The sequence below is a fragment of the Cyprinodon tularosa genome, unplaced genomic scaffold, assembly GCF_016077235.1.
Source record: "Cyprinodon tularosa strain WSP-4 unplaced genomic scaffold, ASM1607723v1 ctg510, whole genome shotgun sequence".
Taxonomy (NCBI): domain Eukaryota; kingdom Metazoa; phylum Chordata; class Actinopteri; order Cyprinodontiformes; family Cyprinodontidae; genus Cyprinodon; species Cyprinodon tularosa.
The window spans coordinates 42,673-65,804 of record NW_024039242.1 but is presented as its reverse complement, the minus strand read 5'-3'; the positions used below and the strand labels follow the sequence as shown (position 1 = coordinate 65,804).

At 36.6% G+C, this 23,132-nt stretch overlaps 2 protein-coding genes across 2 annotated transcripts in view; one reads left to right on the top strand and one right to left on the bottom strand.

Moving 5' to 3' along the window:
- The window catches only part of adam10a (ADAM metallopeptidase domain 10a), a 28,513-nt gene extending 22,163 nt beyond the window's left edge, over positions 1 to 6,350 (top strand). Inside the window, exons 9-16 of the mRNA XM_038303484.1 lie at positions 1,613 to 1,776; positions 1,851 to 2,034; positions 2,122 to 2,272; positions 2,373 to 2,556; positions 2,996 to 3,107; positions 3,907 to 4,127; positions 4,233 to 4,359; positions 5,002 to 6,350. Coding sequence (XP_038159412.1) covers positions 1,613 to 1,776; positions 1,851 to 2,034; positions 2,122 to 2,272; positions 2,373 to 2,556; positions 2,996 to 3,107; positions 3,907 to 4,127; positions 4,233 to 4,359; positions 5,002 to 5,099 — 1,241 coding nt within the window. The 3' untranslated portion in view covers positions 5,100 to 6,350. The remainder of the gene's footprint in view (positions 1 to 1,612; positions 1,777 to 1,850; positions 2,035 to 2,121; positions 2,273 to 2,372; positions 2,557 to 2,995; positions 3,108 to 3,906; positions 4,128 to 4,232; positions 4,360 to 5,001) is intronic.
- A 3,008-nt stretch (positions 6,351 to 9,358) lies between these two features.
- On the bottom strand, positions 9,359 to 22,365 carry lipca (lipase, hepatic a). Its single transcript, XM_038303467.1, has 9 exons — positions 22,119 to 22,365; positions 20,197 to 20,381; positions 19,812 to 19,991; positions 19,611 to 19,728; positions 17,906 to 18,139; positions 15,466 to 15,708; positions 13,550 to 13,664; positions 11,997 to 12,215; positions 9,359 to 9,715 (listed from the first exon to the last, which is right to left on the bottom strand). The coding sequence occupies exons 1-9, from the start codon at positions 22,198 to 22,200 to the stop codon at positions 9,583 to 9,585; spliced, it is 1,509 nt and encodes a 502-aa protein (XP_038159395.1). The 5' UTR covers positions 22,201 to 22,365; the 3' UTR covers positions 9,359 to 9,582.
- Positions 22,366 to 23,132: the final 767 nt, after the last annotated feature.

Genomic DNA, 23,132 nt, shown 5'->3' with positions numbered 1-23,132 from the left:
AATGTCCTGTCAGCATTGTTTGTCTCCATTTCCTCTCGGCTTATAACGAGTGAAATTGTGCGTAGTTCTACAAGATTCATTCATTGGTGGCTTATTTTTTAAAATGGCTCTTATTAGCACTGATCAAAATGTAAAAGTCTAAACAACGTATATTCCAAATAAATGGGATCCACAGGTTTTGATTCCAGATGATCCTCTTTACAAACCTGATGGTTACCGTAAATCCTCTAATATTGGCCTGTATTCCATTAGCAGCTGGGTCTCTTATAATGTTCTGTATACCGTTATAGTAGCTGTGCTTTTTCAATAAATGAACCTAGTATTTTATAGGTTCAAAGAGACACAAAATCTCGTTTTTATTCATTCCACTGGTATTCTGTTTTGCTCAAATAGAAATAGGGGCCTGCCTCTAATTCTGACCTCCTTCCAATAATGGCCTGGACCAAGATGTAGCTGAGTGAAATAAAGGCCCAGGCCTATATTAGAGGATTTACGGTATATGCAGTTTGGGCCTGTCATGTTCTATAAATGAGACAAACCAAAAAAACGATGGATGTGCACAGTACAGATTGAATGGTGGTGATATAGAGGATGAAGAGCTGCTCCTGTTGGCTGTTTGTTCTTGTTAAGTTGTAGCAGAAGGCATATCACAGCAGGCTTTTCTCATATGTTTCAAGGACCATCTCCAATCAGGTTGACTGCATCATTCACTGACCTCCCCATACCAACATCCCCACAGATGTCGGGATGGGATGCCTGTAGTCCTCCAAGTTTCTTTTTCATAGCATTCGTTTCATGTCTCGCTATTGGAAATGCCTTCTGCGTTACCTTGTCAGCCCTGAGCTGGCATCAGTGACTGCTATGTCAGGGAGGGTCCAACCTCCCACCTTATAAATAGGGCTAGCATGCTGCAGCATTTATTCCCCAGTGCCACCTTGCAGCAGTGATTTATCTACTTAAACGTGAGACAAAAAGAAAGAACTAATCCAAACCAGATACTTTTTTTTTAATTTACAGCAGAGCCAGACAGTTTTTAGTGTGATTACGGGCGACTCAGTCTATTATAGATTTGATTATAACACAATAAAAAGAAACAAAAAAAAAATAAAAAAGTTAATTTCGCTCCTCCAATGAAGCAGTGCGCTTTCCATAAACCTCCACATGAAGTGATAGGTTCATGCTCTCCAATGGAGGTGAGTGCCTTTTACTGTCCTCCTTTTGCTTCATAGCATCAAAGGCGTCAAAATAATGTGTCCAGTGAGTGCACTGTGGATTTATTTAGACAGGAAAAATGTTTTTAAGAAAACTGATCACTTTTTTTGTGTCTTGGGAAAACCATTGTCAAAGCAGCGTGACCCCATGCGTTTACTAAAGGGCGAGCATCAATTCCCTCAGGCATTGATTCAAATCTGTTAGAGGGATTTCTGTGGTTTTGTTTGCTTGTTTCTTGTATGCTGCTTTTATTTTTCTTTCGTTATGTTTAATAACACAGACGGTATTCCACATTTTTCTGCTTTAATGTTAAAAAAAGCTAATTTCTCTGGAATTTGCTAATATTAAAGTGTTCTTGCAACTTTGAGATACATTTTTTTTCCTTATTCCCACACAACAGGAAGCTCTGGGGGCATCTGTGAAAAAAACAAGCTGTATTCCGACGGCAGAAGGAAGTCTCTCAACACTGGTATCATAACTGTGCAGAACTATGGCGCACATGTCCCTCCCAAAGTGTCACACATCACCTTTGCGCATGAAGTTGGGCACAACTTTGGTTCTCCTGTAAGTACACTGAAGTGCTCTGGCTTAAGTATTGCTACTCCACAAAGATAATTTACATGCATCTTGTTTCACAGCATGACTCTGGGATGGAGTGCACTCCTGGAGAGTCTAAGGAGCAGGGCAAAAAGGAGAAGGGAAACTACATCATGTACGCCAGAGCTACGTCCGGGGACAAAACGAACAATAACAGATTCTCAATCTGCAGCATCCGCAATATCAGCGCTGTTTTGATGAAGAAGAGGGATTCCTGCTTTGTTGGTAAATGTTTTTTTCTCAATAACAAAGTGGACATGGAATTTGGCTGTGGATAGGGATTCAATTTGAACGCTGTTTATCTCCACTCAGAGTCTGGCCAGCCCATATGTGGTAATGGCCTTGTAGAAGACGGAGAAGAGTGTGACTGTGGCTACAGTGATCATTGTAATGATGACTGCTGTTATAATGCCAATGAAGCAGCAGAAGTAAAGTGCAAACTGAAACCTGGAAAAGTCTGCAGGTCAGATTCTCTTACTGCAAAGTCTTGTATCTTACAAAAACTGTCAGAACTTTATTTTGTTTAACTTACAGTTGCATATGTGTAACTTTTTTTTCCACAGTCCCAGCCAAGGCCCATGTTGTACACAAGAATGTGCTTTTAAGGGAACTAATGAAAGGTGTAGACCGGCATCTGAATGTGCTTTGGAAGGCTTCTGCAATGGACGCACTGCACTGTGTCCAGCCTCTGAAGCAAAGAAAAACCTCACCTCTTGCCATGCAGACACACAAGTTTGCCATAATGGGGTAGGCAGATTTAATTGTTTCCTGTTGAATAAATACCACTGATAGGGGAGCGGCACTCTGCTCAAGGCTGAATGACAATGAGACATGACTTCAATACGACCTCAATATTTGTTGTCAGTTCCTCTCATGTTTGGCTTTTTTTTGTATTTAAATGCTACATTGTTCATATTTTTTTTACTTCATTTGCAAAAATAAGACTATGGTAAAGCAATTTAAGCAACAAATACTCAACATATGTAAAAAAAAAATATCAGTAGAAATTCTTTAGCCTTCGTTTCCAATTTGTCTCAGTGTTAAAGGTTGAAGACTAACCTCTGAATTCTAAGTTTCCTGAGGATGTTGATATCTGATACACATATTTTGATATGGGCTTCTTTGTTCTTTGGTTAAGTAGTTTCCTCATTGGTTTTCCCAACCACTGACTGCTTGGTGTTCACAGATCTGCTCCGGTTCCATATGTGAGAAGTATGGTCTGGAAGTGTGCACCTGTGTTAGCAAAGATGATAAGGATGAAGCAGCTGAGCTTTGCCATGTTTGTTGCATGGAAAAATGTGAGTGAGCATGTTACACCTTTCATTTTCCCTAAATGTCCTCAATTATTTTTTGTTTCACAGCTTCTGTAATGTGCTGATAGTGTCTGTGGTGCCTTTCATTAGCGTATTTTTCAGAAGTCACACATTCTACCTCAAAAATCCTTTTTTTTATTTAGTATTATTATATTCTACAGAACTTAATGTTCCGAATTTCTGACATGTAATCTGCAATCATCTAAATTTAGGGGAATAAAAACTGAGGGATTCAGAGTTGGTTGGACGTTTAGACACAATCACTCTATAGGGCGGTGACTATATAGTGAACTTTATAGTGAACTCGGTTAATTGACTGTTCAGACAGATGATTACTACTTTTTGCTCCCTATTGGTCCTGTAACTCCGCCTCTCTGCATGGTGCATGCGCCTTCTTTATTTGTCGCTGCTGTCACAACAAATTCCATGATGCTTTGCGAGGGAAGCTCTTGTGGATGGTCCCTACTTTTCAAGGTGCATTGTGGGACATTTCGAGTCCACTACTTTTGCACCCGCTAGACGTTCAGACACTAATTTAAACTGGCGAAATCCCTATATAGTGCCCTATATAGTGATCAGGGCGTTCGGATGCAGCCTTAGAGTAGATAATTTGATGCATAATGACTGCATATAGAATTTACTCTTTGTGTCATATAACTTTGCCCTGCTATTCTAATTTAACGCATGTATCTGCTCAAATTATTTCAACCAATTCCCTAGAATTTGTTGTTCTTTTCTGTCAAATGAATTTAGTAAATTCTTACTCTGACTTTATTTTATCCAGCTAATCCAAGCACCTGCAGCAGCACTGGCGCAGAGAAATGGGAGAAATTTTTTGGAAAACAAGAGAAAACGTTGCAGCCCGGCTCACCCTGCAACGACTTTAAGGGATATTGTGACGTCTTCTCAAAGTGTCGACTTGTGGATGCAGACGGACCTTTAGCAAAACTGAAGAAAGCTATTTTTAACCCAGAGCTGTATGAAAACATTGCAGACTGGATTATGGTAAGTGTTCGGCAGCAGACCTATGTAGTATATGAGACAAACACTTTCTGCTAAGGCAAACTTTGCCTGTTTGTTTTATCATGTGATTTATTTCCTTATATTCAGGCTCACTGGTGGGCTGTGCTGCTGATGGGTATTGCTCTTATTATGCTCATGGCAGGCTTCATCAAGGTCTGCAGTGTGCACACCCCAAGCAGCAATCCCAGACTTCCTAAAGCAAAGGAACTCCCAGGTACAAAAGAAGTAGTATCTTTGGAAATTATTGGTATAAATAATAGATATCAATGTTTAATAAGTGTTTTTTATAATAATTTTAATGAAGAAAAAAACAGAACACCAAGTAAAAAAACCTTTGAAATTTCATAAACTTATTCTCTCAGCTGGAATAATCTATCTCAATTTACTTGTATAAGTATTAAAAACACTATTTTGAATAAGAAATGGATCTTTTGTTCTCACACTTAATGCTGTTATCCTGTTGGGATGATATCATATCAGTCAATACTCAAAACTCATTTATTCCATAAGAACCAAAAAAAATAAAAAATAACAAATCCTTTGTAAAGTTGAGCTTTCAAGAAACTAATTTGGAGAAGCCACAAAATCATTTTAATTGTGGGCTCATTAAAAATAATTCTCAGTGGAGGACGTTTCTCCTGCTGTACATTTTTAGCAAACAATATAGCAAATTGCAACAATATAATTTAAGGCACTTTGCTAGGGGTGCCAAAAAAGTTTGCGACTTTAATGTTTAGATTAAGCTTCTGATTATAAGAGTCAATTTTTTGCCAAAATACTTCTGCTACATGTTTGCTGTTTCACATTTTGCTGTTAAATCCATATATATTGACACTGAGATATAAATATCTTTCAGGCACTCTGAGAAGAAACAGAGCTCCTCGTGGCCAAGAACGGCGCCCCGCTCAGCATCACAATCAAGAACAGGTCCCGATGAGACAGTGCAGGCACTAAGATGCTGCTCTGCTCTTTGCCTTTGTTCTTAGTGCCTACAACAGGAGCACTTTACTCCAAAGAGTTACCTTTACCGTGTAATGTAAATTTAAAAGACTTTTGAACTGAAGATGTTTTATTGTTGGGGCGGCAGACTTTCCCCACCTCTACCCCCAGAGCCATATTAATAATGGTTCACAAAGCTTTTATAAGAAACAAATCTTTCAACAACAGACCTGGGGAAGTTTGCATGTTTGGTTTTTCCATTTGGCCTTTCTAATCTTTCTTTTTTTTGTCTTTGAAAATTTATTTCCTGATATTTTATTAGAATGGATGAGAGAAATGTGGTTTTGTGAGTGTGGCCTTGCTTTTTTTTTTCCCCAGTCTGCACCTCTTCTCTGAGATCCCCCCCATCAGTACGACGGCAGCTTAATGTCAGTACATCAGTTCTAGCTTATAGTTAAAACTATTCTGTTGACATTAATGTTGGATGATTTGTTTTCAAACCAAATACTTTCAGAACAACCTTTGATACTTTTTTTAGGCAAACATCTTAATTGCATGAGGTAAGTGTTTCCCACTTATTTCAGAGGAAAAGTAATTTCTTAAGGGTCAAGGTTGTCTACTGTTCTAATTCACTTTCTCAGGATTACTATATGAATATGGCTCCAGTGTAAGAATGGATGCATGCATGTTTCAGGGTGAATTCTATATTTTACACTGGTATGATGTCCAAGACAGGTTGCATGAGAAGACTTCTGACTGATTCTTGTGAAATTATGGAGTCACCTCTAACCCAAAGAGGCAGAGTTTAAACATCTGTGAGGTGGTTTTGCTTTTGTGCACAGAACCAAAGCCTCATTTTTATTTGATAGATTGTACCACGCCTTGACTCATTCTCTAGCAAACTGGACAGCTTTTAAGGAAAAGGCCCAAATATAACCATCTGAAACCAGTAGGTTCAGCGCTCAGCCTCAACAGCCTGTGAAAGAACTATGTTGGTTTGAATGTAAGTGGAGGTTTTTATTTTAGTGAAATTTATTGCAGGTGACTGTATACGTGGAAGATCTGAGTCTTACTGAGGGAGGGGTCTAGTTTTTATTTGCTCTACTGCTGCTCTTAATGATCTTATGAGAGAACAATCACTATGTCTTCTGCTAATGGTCTTTTTGATTTACTCTGGGTTTTCCACTGAGAAGTTTTATTGTGCTTTTCTGCGCCATCTTGGCATCTGCTTTAAAAGTGCCTTTGTTAAGCAGCATGACTAAAATTTGAACTAGCTTTTTGATTAGGAAACCTATAGATTTACAGATTCTCTTGACTTTTAAAACCCAAGTCCAAATGTCACTATCACCTTTCAAGACATTAATAAGGGCATTGAAATTCAGAATTTTCGATTAGAGATACAAATGTATCAGGTAAAAGTTCTTGATTTAAGGTGGGGATCTGGATTAAAACCTTTGCTATAAGGTATGGTGCTGCAAACCAAAGTTTGTCTTTCTGTATGCAAAGTGTCAGCTTCTCACTAATCTATCTATGCAGAGTATCAGAGCTCATCGGTGATGAAGCTGGCCTCATCAGAGCTATCTAGTAGTCCAAACAGCAGCACAGTTACTGAAGAAAAGCTTTCAAGTAGACAAATAACCATTTTGATTTTGGTGCTGAGGGTGTTTTTTTTTTTTCTAATAAAATTTATGGGTGTGGTTTTTTTATTTTATTTTAATTTTTTATGTTCTAATCAAAGCAGTATGATATAGGCGGTCATCAGGGGGTCTATGCTTTGGGATATATGTTTATTTGTGAGGTGAATGCATACGCTAAAAAAGTAGAACTCAGAACCTCTATAATAGATTTTAATGCCTCTTGTGTTTTTATACCACGTTTCTGTTTGTTCTTTTTGTTTATTGTTTGCCCGCTTTGGCCTTTTTTGCTCAAACCACATCAATTTACTGTAATAAATTAGAACTGAAAAAAAGGACTTTTTATTGGTCTGTCAGTGATAGAGATAATATATACTGTGCCAATATACTGTATTCATGGTCTTCAAATTAGAGAAGTGTTCACAGATCAGCACAGATGGGCGGGTGTCTGTGTTCCAGTAATAATATGCAGACCTATTAAATCACTTGTGAAGCTTTTACCTCTGTTAACATTTTCAACCTGATTTCTGTGTTTACTGTGAGAGTTTATCATACACTGACTGCTAAACTTTCTATAAATGTTGCATAGCGAAATGTGGATAAAAGAGGAGAGCAACCTCTAAATTCTTAAACTTCACATTTAAATTGCAGCTTCTTGTTTAAAACCTGGACCAAACTACTTATTCTTACAAAAAGGTGACACCAAACTATTGAAAAATGTTTTGGGAATGAATAAAGCAGGCAAGGTCTTGGAAGCTAACAGTTTTAGCAAACTCTACAACTTTTGAAAGAATGTTCAAATATCCATGCAGAATTATACCAGGAGCTGTCTACACAAGATGTGTTATTGAAGGTGTGTGTATATTTTTTACGCTGTGAAATAAAGAAAAGTAAATAAATCAGATTTTTTTTTCCACCACTTATTTCTTATCCTTACAAATAACTCAAGTTGCACAACAATAAAAAAAAATACCTTTAAAAATAAATAGTAATTGAAGGGCCCTAAGCTGACATTTTTGTGGATGGTAACTTCTGACCCTAACTGGTTCCTGAAATGCATATAAGAAAAACATAAGAGCATAGATCTGATATTTGGGGTCTTTTTCACAAAGCAGGGATTAAAAAAAAAAAAACAACAACCCTGACTTAGTTATTGGGTAAGTATCTGCATAACCTTGGTATCCAATATAAAGAATTCAGGTAGTCGTTACCATGTGTTATGTTGCTACGGTGCTACATACTCCGTGAACCAACCCTACGTAGTTGCAGGGTTTAATGAACTGATGCTGGGTCTGTCCTAATTGTTAACTGAGGCCTGGCACTAGGAAAGTGTCTTGAAGTGTTAAGAGTAAAGAGTCCAGAAATCCACCTCAGGAAAAGTCTGTAATCTATTTGTCACAGTCAATTTTTCTCGGTCACTCATATGACACAAGGGCAGATTATGTGTGCTGCATTTTATTTTATGTCAACTTCACCTTTTTTGTATAAAATCTGACCAAAAAAATCTCTCATGCTGTGCTTTCAGGAATGTTATCATTTGATTAGGGTTCCTTATCTCAGAGATGCACAATATATACATAAAATGCTACAGAATTCCAGATGTAAGTGAAGGCACTGATTTAGCTGATATTACATTTTTAGATTTCAAATTCTCTTCCTCTGCACATGAATTCTCAGGGTTTGGACTAGCTGACAGGGTCAAGCCAGTTTTTAGGGCCCCTAGGGGACTAGGCGGTTTGTTTTTTAAATCTTTTTACACATGATTTGACTGTTTTGATGTATATTTAAACCATAACACACAATTTTTATTCCACTGTAAGGATGGAGAGAAAAAGTAGACCAGTAGAAATAATGAGGACCTAAAGGAAAAGATGAGATTGGTCTAATGTTGGGTGGAATTGAAGGAACAACCACTTATCAACTAGTTATTCTTTTTTCTTTAATATTATAGGAAAAGTGCATTAGCAAGATGGGTGATTTATTCTCTACTATTACATATACAATAGCCTATTTGAACATGTGACTTAGGGTAGAATCCCTAACAGGTATACTATTTGGACTAACTTTGATTTTACACGTCCACATATGTCATAAATACCATGCAGCTATTACAGAGGGACCTTCAGGGAAAGGAAAAAAATATTTACGTTTCAACAGCATGTCTGCTAATAATTGATGCAACAAGGTTTACCTCTTGATATGAAGCTTTTATTTGTGTTAATGTGTTGATTTTCTTCATATGCCATCATTAAGATTTCCAATCTTTTTGATGAGAAATTGTCTCTTCAAGGCTTCTTCTCTCCAATACCGAATGGTTTTACTGCATTCTATTGATTAGGACTTCTTATATGCTCATGCTTACCTCTGGGTTAGTTACACCTTCTCTGGATCTGACAACCCTGGTTATGACATGATTCAGTAGGTTCAGCCAGAGGAGATACTTTCTACTCAGAGCATGTTAGTCCTTTATGAAACAGCCCTGGATGTAATTATACTTATATTGCTGATTAATAATTTGACAAAAATAACAACTAACATATTGGTATCTTCTAAAGTAGATATCAAAGGGACTTGCAGTTTAGTTTGTGGTTTTAAATTAAGATTTAATCTGAAAATTTGACAAGAAACACCTCGGTTTTGTAAGCTGAAAGATGTACTTTAATAATTTAAGCCCATCAATGATCACAGTTTTATTGTGAACAGTTGCAGGTGTTTGTTTTTAACTTTTACGACAAACATAGTAATTTCTTTCCAATACTTTTCGTTTTTTACAGTTTTTGTATTTTACAAATTCTTAGTTTGGATAAAACCCCCATGAAAAGGTTGCAATAGAGAGCATTACCACAATTAGTCTCTTGAACATTTTAATTCATTTCAACCTTTCTATTGTTCTTTCTTCTGCGGAGCGTTGGATCTTCTTTCTTGCAGCGCACAAACACTTTATCTTGAGAAACTTCAATTTGTTGTCCATCATTATTCATGGCACAAAATGACGTCCTACAACAAAAATAAAGAGTTTGGTTAAACTGCAGGCTCAGATTTTCAGATGTGTAAATTGAACTGTCCACTAGATGGCGACAAAACCCTTTAATGATAGGGTGCTTTTCTCTCTTCCTGCAAATGCAGCAAAACCAATGTATAAAGATCAGATCATTATAACATTTGACAACACCATGCATGTATTAGAAAGTTATGTTTTATTCCCTTTTATTTGAGTAATGATTATCCTCATGGCTGACTGTCATGAATTGCAATTAATTAGTAATACCACCAAACATCAGGCACTGAACTATTCTAATCAAAGGAAAGGTTATGTTAAATTCTATGGGAGGGTTTTGGTGCAAATGGGCTTAAAATACTTTTTTGAACTATTGGAAATAATTTTCAAACTACATTGTTATGCAATCATACCTTCTCCCCTTATTTACACTTTTTGCAAGACGGTAATGCACATTGTATTAGGACTTTGTTATTGAACAACATAAAGTTTAAAAAAAATTATACTCTCAAAGTGGATCTCTTTCAAAATGTTTTAAAGGACAAAAATGAGTGAAAGAATTTTGCTTCCATCAGATGGATAAATTTAGCCATTCAAATACCTGAATGGCTAAATTAATTCATTCAATCTTCTCTATCTGTCGCTGTTCGTTAGGTTTGACGTCTTGTTTTTCTGTCAAGTGTTTAGCAACATGTTACAGGTTTTCTTTCTGCTTGATTATAGCTTGATTTAATTTCCCCATCACCTCTCACCAGCCTCTCTGTCATGGTAAAAGCATCACCACAGGACAATTCTGCCATTTTGCATGTTTCAGCGTGGGGATTGGTTCTTCAGGATGTTGGCTTTTAACTACACATGCTGTTTTGGGTGTCTAAAAAAATAACTTTTTCTGCATGGGTGAATGCTCTCTATGGTTTGGGGCAAACTGGACTTATTGAGGCTTTGCAACAGTGATGTCTTGTTTCTATCAGCTTTTTTGTATAAAACATATCTTGGTAAGTTAAATTGTTTCAAATCCTTCATATTTAAATGATTGACTGACAGAATTCTATACGAGGGCTGCTCAGTGGAACAGTCGGTAGTCTTGCTGCCTTTCAGGTAGGAGGTTTCGGGTTTGATTTCCAGAGTTCTGCATGGAGTTTGCATGTTCTCCCTCCACATGCATGGGTTCTCTCCAGGTACTCTGGCTTCCTCCTACAGTCCAAAAACATGACTGTTAGGTTAATTGGCTTCTCTAAATAAAGGTGCATGTTTGCCCGAATGGTTGTTTGTCTCTATGTTGCCCTGCGATGGACTGGCGACCTGTCCAGGGTGTACCCCGCCTCTCGCCTGTAGACAGCTGGAGATGGGCACCAGCACCCCACGTGACCCCACTCGGGACAAGCGTGATGGAAAATGGATGGATGGATAGTATTCTGTATGATGCTTAAAGGTGGAGATGTTCTACTTAAAACTTCTGACCTCTTCATTGGTTTTCATGATGCTGTGTGTTCATTACCCTGCTCTTTGAGGCCTTTATAACAGTTATTTCTATAGGTGCCTTCTGATGACAGCTGGTTGATTTTTATTTCCAGTTATGCAGCTATTAGTGTTGGTCCATCACACAAACTACCAATAGCTTACATTAAGTAGGGTTATAAATACATGCCATGCGTCCTGAGTAGTACAGCAACACCAGATATTTATTTTCAGATATTATAAATGCAGTTTCATGACAACTAAGTAGAAAATTGTCTGCCTTATTTTGGACGGTAAAGATGAACACCTTTAATGTTGAGAGGAACCACTGGTGCCCATAGGGTGTGTAATTTCTGTTTTACATAGGCTCCGAAGCAATATGTGCTAAAGTTTACATTTCATGTTTGAGAGGTTTGCCCAGTTTCATGGAGACAATAAGTAGACAATTTTATTTAATCAAAATAGTTTAGGGGCTAAACTGAGAATTTCTTTTTTGCAACCATCACATTTTAGATAAAAGTATAATTTGAACATTTTTGGAGATACAATTTCTGGTGTTAAAAGAATAGAAAATCCCTGTTTTTGTCCCACAATGGGGTCAATTTACTGCCTTTAAATACATATAAAATTAGTAAAATTAGCACATCTGTACATTCTGATGCTAAAAAAATGACAAAATTAAAATAAATTGCTGCTGACATGAATATGACAGAGGTCAAAATTACGCCTAAATAAATATTGTTTCTGTCTTAACTCGTTTGAGTTTTATGTCAGAAAAATGATATATGTGTTGAACTTGTAGTAGAATGAAGTGTGCCGTACCTGTCCTGTGTTTCTCCTGCTTTGACGCTGATTTTTCCCAACATCAGCTGAGGTTTACTCCCCTGGTTGCCCCAAGGAAAGATGTTTTTCATGCGAGTCCACATGTTCTTCCACAGATTAGACGCCTCCCACCTCAGCTTGAGCATCATCAGCTCCCCTAGGTCTTTGTCCAGCGTGATAAGGAAGGTGAAGGTTGTGTTTCCATAAATCCCTTCATCTCTGCCAGCAAATAATAATAATAATAATATAACAAGACAAATGTGTAGTATAATCATTCTTTTGTGGTCATGGAGTAAAAGCTTGCTGTGATGATCCATAGCTAAAGCAGGACTGCATATTGAAATTATCTGCTGACTGTTTTTTTTTTAAGCTCTTTGATGCACACAACATAAACTCAGCTCTGCTATCAGTCAAATCTGAGTGATGTTTCATAAAACTGTCTTAGCTCATAAACTGGAGGCCTGTTTCACAAAAACTGAATTCAGAAATCCAACATAAGAAATAAAGCCACACATGAGCTGTTTTAGAATGGATTCAGGGAGGACCAGGTTAGGGTTAGTCATGCAGCGAGACAGAGGACACGTTGCTAAAGATGCATTCAGCGTCACGGATCATCTTAAATAATAAGATGTGTTCATGTAATGTAATTCACATGGTTAATTGATTTATTTGACAGTAGGCCTAACCATAACAACCCCCTCCATGAACGCTTGGATTTTCTGTTAACATGTTAGCAGGGTAGGACATAAAATAATTATGATAAAGTTACTAAATATGATTAAGAAAATGTCAAAAGCGGCTGCATTTTTTTTTTTCAGTTAATGGGGCTGTTTATCTTATTGTGTATGCATACCAGCTAAAAAATAGCATTAGGAAATCCTGTATCCAAAAATTAAAAAAATGAAGTACAGCTGTTCTAAAGTTTTATTTTTTTGTAATCTTTACAGTTATTTATTTTTTTTTTTTAACAGTGGAATGAGGTTTGCAAGGACATTCCAGGGGGTTTGCAGACTATGAGAATTAATTTGTCAGTTAATAATGTCTTAAATGTCTAAATATTAAATATATTTAAGTACATGTTAGACACAGGTAACTCTTTTGGTTGCCTGTTAAAATAAAGACAGTGGAATTAATCAGAGCTTACAGAGCATTAGGTTTTTCTACTTAGTTTTCATTTTCAGCTGTTGCAGGGTGGGTATCTCACTGCTGGTGTTACTACTGAAAGAATAAAATCTGAGGGAAAATGTGTTCATTTTGGTGAGTGCAACATTTCGCCTTTTCATTTTTTTTCCTGATCACATTCCTGCAAACAAGGTGTATAATGATGAAGTTTGACAACTTAAGTATTTAATCTATAAGCATGTTTTATGAAATATCCCCCAGGTCATCTTTGAATAATTCACTTTCTTTTTATTTATGGTTTTCTTTATGTAGAAGCTGGTTTGTGGCCATGTTTATTCGCTTGTTAACTTGTTTTATCTGCAGTCTGCTTAGAGCCTATGGACTGTATTATATATTTGATATAAGCAGAAAGGGGCTGCCATAGTACTCACATTGTGATGATCAGGTCTCCACTCTCATCTCTGGTTCCTTGAATGGAGATGGTGAGAGACGGCTTGGTTCTCTCTGTCTGATTGACAAATTGGATCCTGAACTGGTAATGATAGACTGCAGAGAAGCAGACAAACCAAATTGGTATTAATTTCTGATGGTACAACAGCACAGCAATCAGTTACCTAAGTGTTCCAGACCATTTTGAACCATATTTGTTTTGCACTGCACTGAACCTTTTCATATTAATGCCTTTGGCACCATTATTTTTAAACTGTTTTTTTTTTTTCTGTCCAGCACTGTTTACATTCTGATCACTGCTGCACTTTCTGAATGGTAATGTTCATTTCATTGTTTCACTGTTGTAAGCTGTATGCAATAGAATTTTGTTTGGTATATGCTCTGTGCAAACAAAATGACAATAAAGTTTGTCTAAGTCCAAGTTAATTTTCTTTAAAGCACAGCGACTTCCCAAAGCAGTCAGAATTCCTAAACATTTTCACATTTAATATGGTGACCACACAAAGTAGTGTATTATTGGATGGTGATAAAAAAAATTGCTTTTTCCAAAATTTAACACATTTAAAGATGGTATGTTCATGTTTCCAAGTACAATTTACTTCCATACCCCAATATACAACAAAAGTAACCTAATTAATTAATGGAGGCCTAATGTGCCTTATTTCTGTGAATCCCGCAGTGATTTATTGGACAATATTAATAAACGACCTGTATCATGAAGACTAAGGAACACATGACAGGTCGGAGATAGTTGTGACTAAATTTCTAAGTAGAATTAGTTTATAAATCTAAACCCTACACTTTGAATGTGTTGCAGAAAACAATTTATATTCTAAAAATGGAGAGAATATGCCATAATGGTAAAACATTGGCACCCACATAGAATGATATGGCAGAAAAGAAGGGCTTTAAAAAGAAAAGCCATTTGGTTACTGTAAAGCAGCTAAAGAAGAGAAACTGTCAACAAGTCAACTGCAAATATGGAGTTAATGTGTTTCAGAAGAATTAGTCACTGAACATCAATATGAACATAGCATTCCTACTATGAAGCACGGTAATGGCATAGTCATGCTGTGCAAGTGCTTTTCCTATAATGGTACAAGGAAGATACTCAGAGCTGATAAGATGATAGGTCAAGTTAAAAAAGGAGCAAAACCTATCAGACGTTCCAAACACATTACACCCGGGTGGATGTTCATTTTTTTAGCAGGGGAGCAACCCTAAATATGTAGCCTGTACTGGAATAGTTTAGTTTAACCATATACAAGTGTTGCAACGGCCCAGTCCAACAGCAGACCTAAATGTTTTTGAGAATCAGCAGCAACACATTGATGTGTTAACATGCCCTCTATTGAATCATTCCTGAAGGGCAAAAATGTCCGTCTCAATGCAATATGTGCAAAGCTGAGAGGGAAACCCCGAAAGACTATTTGCTGTAATTGCAGAAAATAATTGGTACTGATCCATCATCAGAACAGGTGTATTTATGCTGAGGTTAAATATAAAACGGATGAACTTTGAATTAATGTGGTTGCACTAAATTGTTTTTGTTTAAGGGTATCAGATTAGGGGCTAAGTGCAAATGAACCTCACATTTTAAAGATTTAAAAGAGACAAAGAAAACCATGCATCATTTTCCACTCCGTGTAACAATTAAGCACTGTTTTGTTTTTGTTCAGTCATAGAAAATCCAATTTAGATGATGGAGTTTGTGGTTACATGATTAAATATGAAAATCCTCAAAATGTATCAAAACCCTTTTAAGGCACAATATAAACAAGCAGTCTCTTTGGTCAGAGTAAGTTAATGATTATAGAAGTAGAATTAAAGTTCATTAGTTTGACCCAGTCTGCCATTGCATCTTATTTTCATCTTGTATAAAGGGGTTCTTACGCACGTTTGTAAGGCATCCGAGATCTTGTTTTCAAGTAAAGCTTCTTGCTTCTTACAGTGCGGATCTTCTTAATGTTGTAGCCCAACGTGTTGCAGCGGTTCTTCCTGCAGTCCAAGCAGATCCCGCGGACGAAAGCACTGTTGTCGCTGCACCTGTAGGCCATGCTCTGCTTGTCCTTATTCAGCAGAGAGTCCATGAACAGGTGGACAGAGCGCTCATGAGCACATTTGACCGTCTGCCCAAAGCCTGTGTGGAAGCAGAAATATGAGATGTATCACTTTTTGCTATCCAGATCATGAAACAACTTATTGGTTGTGTTTGAGTATTTATCTTCCCTTGGAAGATAAATTTTACCTTCTGCTACCCTGCAGAAGGTAGCATATGTCACCAGTTAACGGCTAAGGATGACACAAGCTTTAAAGTGGCTATCCCTGTCAAATTACGCAGATGTGTTTTCAATTGAGGGGCACTGCAGTTTCCAGAACCAAGTCTCTTTGACCACAGGGAATTAAATGCATAAAAATTAAACTGTCAACAAGTGAGAAGATAAACCGCTGCCCGAGATGTGGCTTCCAAACCACAAATGTTTTGATATGGAAAGAGCAATTAAGGGATTAATATGTTATGAGAGAGCATAGAGAGCAGAAAACCAGAAAAGCTTTAAAGCAGCTAAACACTTTTAAACTTTAATGGACTGAAAATAACAAATTAAGGGATCAGATGGTTAAATATAGACTGACAAGAACTCTGTGTTGGCTGAATTGCTCCAAATACACATACATTCAAGTTGGTTCTAGAATATGCTTTTGGACTTTAATTTAAAAAAATCTAAACAAAATGTGCCACATCAAGATAAGGCATTATTTAAATGTGTAAAGATAAATAGAATCAAGTTCTTTCCACTTATTCAGATATTTAAAAAAATACAGTTGATTGCTTAAGTTATCCTTCCACAGCTTTTTTTTATTTTTATTTTTTAGATTTTTTTAACCACATACTAAAATATTAAAATACATCTTAGTGTTGTTTCTTTTGAACAGTGATCACGGAAAAGTACTGTGTCTCTTAAAAGTTGATATAGATTGATTATTGGAAGTCAAATTCTTTATTTTTGTTTTATTAACAGCTTACAGTCCAAGCTGCAAATCATGCAGTGGTATCTTGCTCTGCATATGCACTGCTTGGTGTTAATCTATCAAATTAAGGGCCTGATCTGCAGAGGGTTGCCCCCTCTTAAAACAACTTTAGTATGTACACAGCAGATCTCCAAAAAAAGGCCCAAAGTCATTTGCTTTTGCAATTCAGCAGACAGCATGTGGCAACCCTTCATTGCACGTGTACCATCATCAATGTGTAGGTCATAATCTGATGACCAAACTGCACAGATTTATGGGTCGATGATATGCCGATATACACATTTAACAAGCCCAAAGCATCTTTCAAAAATTTAAATAACTGCACTTGGAGTTTTTTATGTATTTTTTGCACTACAAAATGTTAGGTGCAAATTCGCGAAAAAAAATCTGCACACATTATGGCCACAAAGGAGGAACTATATTGGTACAATAAGGATGAAGAGAGATTCTGTGTGCATGTAATCATATTTGGACCGCCAGAAATAACAATAGCAGAATAATATTAATAAAGTAAAAAAAACATTTAAACAAAACATCTAAACAGTGATGCAGACAATCCTTATATAATGTATAAAGCAAATAAAAAAAAGGACTGAAATTAAATATGGTGGCACCTTCATAAGTAATAGAATATTAAAAGAGCTTTCAAAGACATTTGGGACGGTGGAAGTGCACATCCATTACTCTTGCAACAGTGATTCCCCCCCTCCCCATTCCTTGTTATGTTTTATTAAATTGTTACAGGGCTTCCTCATTCTTGTCTGCTGTATAACTGACTGTTGCTCCTGTTTTGGGCAGGGATAGGCTGCCTATGTGAGATGTGCCACAAAAGATATTTAGTAACATCATTTTCTATTTTTTAGATAATGATCACTGCTACTTCCATCTCCATGACCTCATCTGTCTTTTACGGCCACTCTGATACTTGGGATTATTACATCCAATCTGCTTATTTTACTACAGTGGAACCAACACTGTTTGCATGTCTTAAAATTCTATTGTACATTCCTCTTGCATGTACAACAAAATTATTCCATGTACAATTTTAGGCCTGTTATTCAAATATTTGAAGATCAGGCTCTAAACATATGCATGTTGAAAAGTCAGAAAGATGTGAATACTTTTGCAAGACTCTGTAAATAAATGCAGTTTTTCTCTTTATTGCAGCAACACTATTGTGTTGAAAGGAATAAAGGCTTTAGCATTTGGAATGTGAAACAACAGTGGACAATCTAACCTTTTGCATTTCATGAATCTGAGACAATAAGTACATCATAAGTGGTCTTTTTTTAAATGTTTCGTCGTACCATGAATCCCGTATTCACTGATGTGTTCATAAACGTTATGAAAGTCGCATCCAGGCTGGAAGTCTCCTCCGTTGGGATAGAAGTCATAATGTGCCACAGCTTGCTTGATGCCCACACTGAGACCCAGACGTTCATGGGTGAAGGTGTGGATGGCGTCTACAAATTCTGCATCATCAGGGGAAAGCCTGTCTGTGGGAGACATGCCCTCAAATAGCGGCCCTGCCGGATCGAGGCCTATGTAGAGAGAAAAAGGGCTTTAAGCAAAAATATTATAACTTCTAAAAATAAAAAGGTTTATCCAAAACAGATTTATTTTACAATAATTCATAATTAATATACATAAAAAGGAAAGTTTTTTTCTTAAAGAGGGTTGGTATTAAGACAAATAATTATTTTTTAGCTGTTTCACAGTTGTCCTCTTCCTTATTTTGTCAATCAGCCCGTCAGGACTTTTTTTTTAAACATCAAAGCCCTATTTTATTTCTGAAAATATGATTATAAACTTTGAATCTTCTTAGCTGCTTGTAGATACAGGTTTCTGTTATCCATGTGCATTTTGATGCCTTGGATCAACGCATTCTTTAACACTGATTTGCATTGTAAAGGATTTTATTTGTCAAATCTTTGCTGGACACACAGGAGCTCAGATCTGAGGTAAAAATTCTTCAACTTGCAGTGGTTTTTCTCAGACACACTGGGACTGTATCAAAATATGAATGAATTAAAATCTGAATTATCTCTTAGAAAACAAACCTGATGCAGATTTGATTTTGTTGACTTGTTATGACTATGTGAAATACTTTTAAATGTTTTGTGTGTTATTGTTCCTTACGGTATATTTTACAGCACTTTGGCCCAACTAGGTGTGGTTAATGTATTATTCTATAATCATTACTGACATAACTCTAATATCATCATTAGATCAGTCTTTTCCAGACTTCCTCTCCTAAATGCTGAAATATTTAACCTTCATGTTCCTGTTGAACATAGCATGCACCAAATGAGGGCTGAAACAATTAATCGGATTTATTGCAATTATTTAAATAATTTTGCATCTAAGATTAAAAACAAAAATTGTCTGTCAATGTGTTCTACCCAGAACCTCTCAAGTGGAAAAGTTTAAGTTTCAAATAGTTTAATTTCGTGAAAATTCTTCTTTAAGGAACCTTTTGCAATCAGATCATTAATCGATTCATCGGGGAAAAAAATTGACAGGTTGATCGATTTGCAAAATAATTGTTAGTTGCAGCCCTACCTTTTTGTAGCCAAAAAAGTGGCTCATTAGAATGTTTTTCTTTTTCAACAGAGATTCTGACCAATTACAAAAATTAAAGCTAACTTTCAAAGTCACTGTTTTTATTTCATATTTTGAGCTCTGGAAACGATCAAATGCAGATTAAAATTCCTTTAGTTTAGCAGCATTTGGAAACATATCACTTAAATGTTTTTTTTTTTTTTCTTACACAAATTCTTTTTTAGAGCTAGTGGTGATCCCCACCATAATGATCCCAAATTGCTGCGTCTAAAACTTCTACTGACCTCTGCTAGATGTTTGCTCTCTCCATAACAAAGATGAGTTCCTAAAAAAATTTTTAATTGTTCTGCAATGCTATGACTTTATTTTATTCTTGCATTTCTTTTTCTCAATCTTTTATAATAACTGACTTGATCTGTTAGAAGAAAAATAGTAACAAATAAAACTCACCAGTGATCCTCCCAATCTTATCTGAACCTTGCAGAAAGCTTCCAGCAAAGCCTGATATGTGAGCTCCAAGGCTGTATCCGATCAGATGAGCCTTTCTGACCGGGTACTGGTACTCTCTCTGTTCAAAATATGTTACACTTATTTATTATAATTATATTAGTTTGTAAATGTGGTTCAAGCACATTGCTCAGGGAGTGTGACCTGAAGAGATTCCAGCAGATGAGCTATGTCTTTCCCCACAGTGCGGGTCCCCTGCACAGCTATGGGATAATGTTGATGAGCCAGACTCAGCCAGTCGGTGATCACCACATTAACATCTACAAGGTTGCTCTTCAGAATGGTGGCCATCCTGAGCACCCAGCTCTCCATCATACCATCAACCTTAAAAAAAAAAAAACAAGGGTGATTATAAATTTTGCTTTCTAATGAAGAAACTGTCAGTGTGTAAAACAACAGAGTCCTTTTGAAAGGAGCAAATATTAATAATCATTGTCCATAATCCCTTATGAACAATTTTCCTCTTTTGCAGTCAAGTTTTGAGTTTTTGTGTTCAGTGAAGTGCACGGAAAGCAGGGGTTGACCTTACCGACCACCCGTGAGTGATGATGATGAGGGGATTACTGCTGTTGAAGCCGCAGGAGGCGAGAGTGTGCAGCTGCAGAGGGTCCAGCGTGCAGGTGTCCTCATCTCCCAAAAACAGCCTAAAAACTGAGCTGCTGACATATGGCTCTTTCACCCCGAGGATGCCCCGCTCCAATGCAGCCGTTACACCTCAGAAATCAAAAGAAGTGCTGTTCATTATGTTTGTTCTGCTTGATTATACTGAACTCAGGATTTTCAAAAGTTGGTTTTACTTTGAGGTGAATAATAAAAAAAGTATCACTTTACGTTTTATCCATTTAGACGCTCAAGGAGGAGTTTGCTCATTTTCATTCCTTTTTAAATACTAAACAGAGTTTCTTATAATAAGCTTACAAATCAAAATGTGTTTATTAAAAATAAACGATACACTATAGATACATAATTAATCACAAGCTCAACATCAACTCAGATCAAATACATATTACCCAACGACCAATTAAAAAAAGTCAGCACGACTAATATGTTCTCCTTTTTAAATCCCACAAAATACATTTTCTTTCCTGGGGAAATTATGTTATAAGCTTTACTTTTACGCTGATTTTTGTTTGGAGAAACTTAACGTTGTGCTGTGACATCATTTCACACCACAAAATGGTATAGAAAAAGGTAGTATGTAACTTTAATTAATGTACCCCTTGTATTATAAAACCTCCATCAATCCACTCAGGAAAAAAAAAAAAAACCCACACACATAGAAAATTGTATAAGAGATTTATTCCTATCACAAATATTAGTATGTTCACAAAAACAAGCAATGTTCAGTTTGTATGAATTTTTTGGAACTAAATAGTATTTGAAACGAAACAGTAAATATTTTTTCCCTGATCTCCAACCAACATGGAGCAATAAGATGAGACTCCAAAGTTGTTTGCTTGCTTTAGACAGTTTGTTTTGACTATGGCTGGATAGATTTGTTGGTGGACAAGTGTAGATGACTCAGCAAAATGAGACGGCTCTAATTACGTTAATCTAGTCAAAATATTTCCCCTAACAACTGCTTTAAGTGTAAAACCAGCAGTCTGTCTTTTATAAGAGAAGAGTAAAAATCCCTCATAGTGAAAACTGTTGGCTGTAACTCTTCTGTTATTCACAGAGGAGTTACAGAATTTAGTGCCTTTTTGAGTCACATCTAAAGTTAACTAAAATACCTTGTAAGCAGAGACTTTTATACTCAGTGAGAGAGAGAGAGAGAGAGAGAACACACATAAAAACATTGAAATTCAGACCTTTGTAGTATACAGATTGTTTACTTTGATTTCCACATTTTGGCATGAATATGTAAGGACACAGATGGATCGGTGTCAAGCCAGGAGCTCCACGAACATCACATAAATAACACAGTGTTTACAGTCCAATCATAGGGACCACATGTGAGGATTACCGAGAAAAATTGTATATATAGTACAATCCTGCTCGGCTTTATTATTCATATTTTTAACCATATTGGCGGTTTAAACTATGAGGCAGTATGTGTCAGATGGGCCATACAGATAATAAAAGTCTTTGTCAAAGCTACAGAATTCCCAAAATTGTAAAATCTGAGAAAAACCCTAAATAAAACTTTTGCTTTTAACAATCTGGAAGTTGATGTCAAAGTATAACTCTCAAATACCCCTCTTTGAATCGATTTGGTTTTAGGATAATCAGGATCATTAACTGCATTTATCATTTATAGTTAAGTTAAAATTAAAAATGTACATACATTTCACAGTTTTAAGAACACAAAACAATATGAAATGCATAATCAGGATTAAATAAGACCATCTTCCAGTACAAACATAAATCATAAGTATATTCTGTCTTGGATTTTCAACTTATCAATTAAAAAAAAAAAAACATACACCACATTGATAGATCAATACTTACTAGCTCTGCTTCCCCTAATTTTCATCCCCTCACTGAGGTAACATGTGATGAGCAATAAGCACAGGATTTTGAGTACAGACATGACTTCGAATCAGAGTTTGAAGCCTGTAGCTGAAGGGCTTTCTATGAGAGCTCCCTATAGTATAGAAACTCTCTAAGAGATGCCTTAAAGCCTTCCAGAAATCCAAAATCAGATCATCGTACTGCACTGAACAGACAGAAAGAAGACGACACAAGTCATAGTTCAGACATCAGGTGGTTTCACTGCTGAGCTGATTGGCTGAGGCCTTACAGTGTACATTCAACCCATTGTGAAAGAGTCAAGGTATGGGCAAAGGGGGGAAATGACTGAAACTCAGGACTCCTTGACTCCTGTATAGACTCTCTCCAATCCTACCTAAAAGTGAAGAAAACACTCTTTAGTATGAACTGAACCTGCCTCACTATCAAGATGAAATATTTCATCAGTGGTTTATAGATAATGAACTGAATTTAAGAGAGCCGGAGTGGAATTTTCCCACAACATTGCATCACATGTTTGAACAGCTAAAGTGTTGCACTCTATGTTCCTGGTCCAGGTTCAAAGTTATCACAGTTGAGAGTAACCGGGCAAAGAAGCAATATTGTAATTCCAACAAATCCAGCATTGCCACGAAAACAAGCAGGACTTCGACCTTAACCGTTTTTTGGTCATCTTTCATTCTTGATCCTTAACAAGCAACTGTTTATTCTCAATATGCAGTTTCAGTCCAGTGAGGGTGTTAAACCTGAGGCTGTGCTGAGTGTACTGGTCCAGCAATAACAACAGTCTCAATGATCGATTACATTTAGATCAGTTCTTTGCCATTAAATTATTGTCCAACTTTCTTGTCATAAGTTTAAAGCAGGGAATTATAAACCTTTTCCCTGGTCTGATTTCCTTTATTAGCTTGACTGAGGTCAATGCTGTGAGCCAGTTCAGTACACAGACAGGGTTAATGATCACACAGTGGTCAAGCAGATCCTAACATGGCA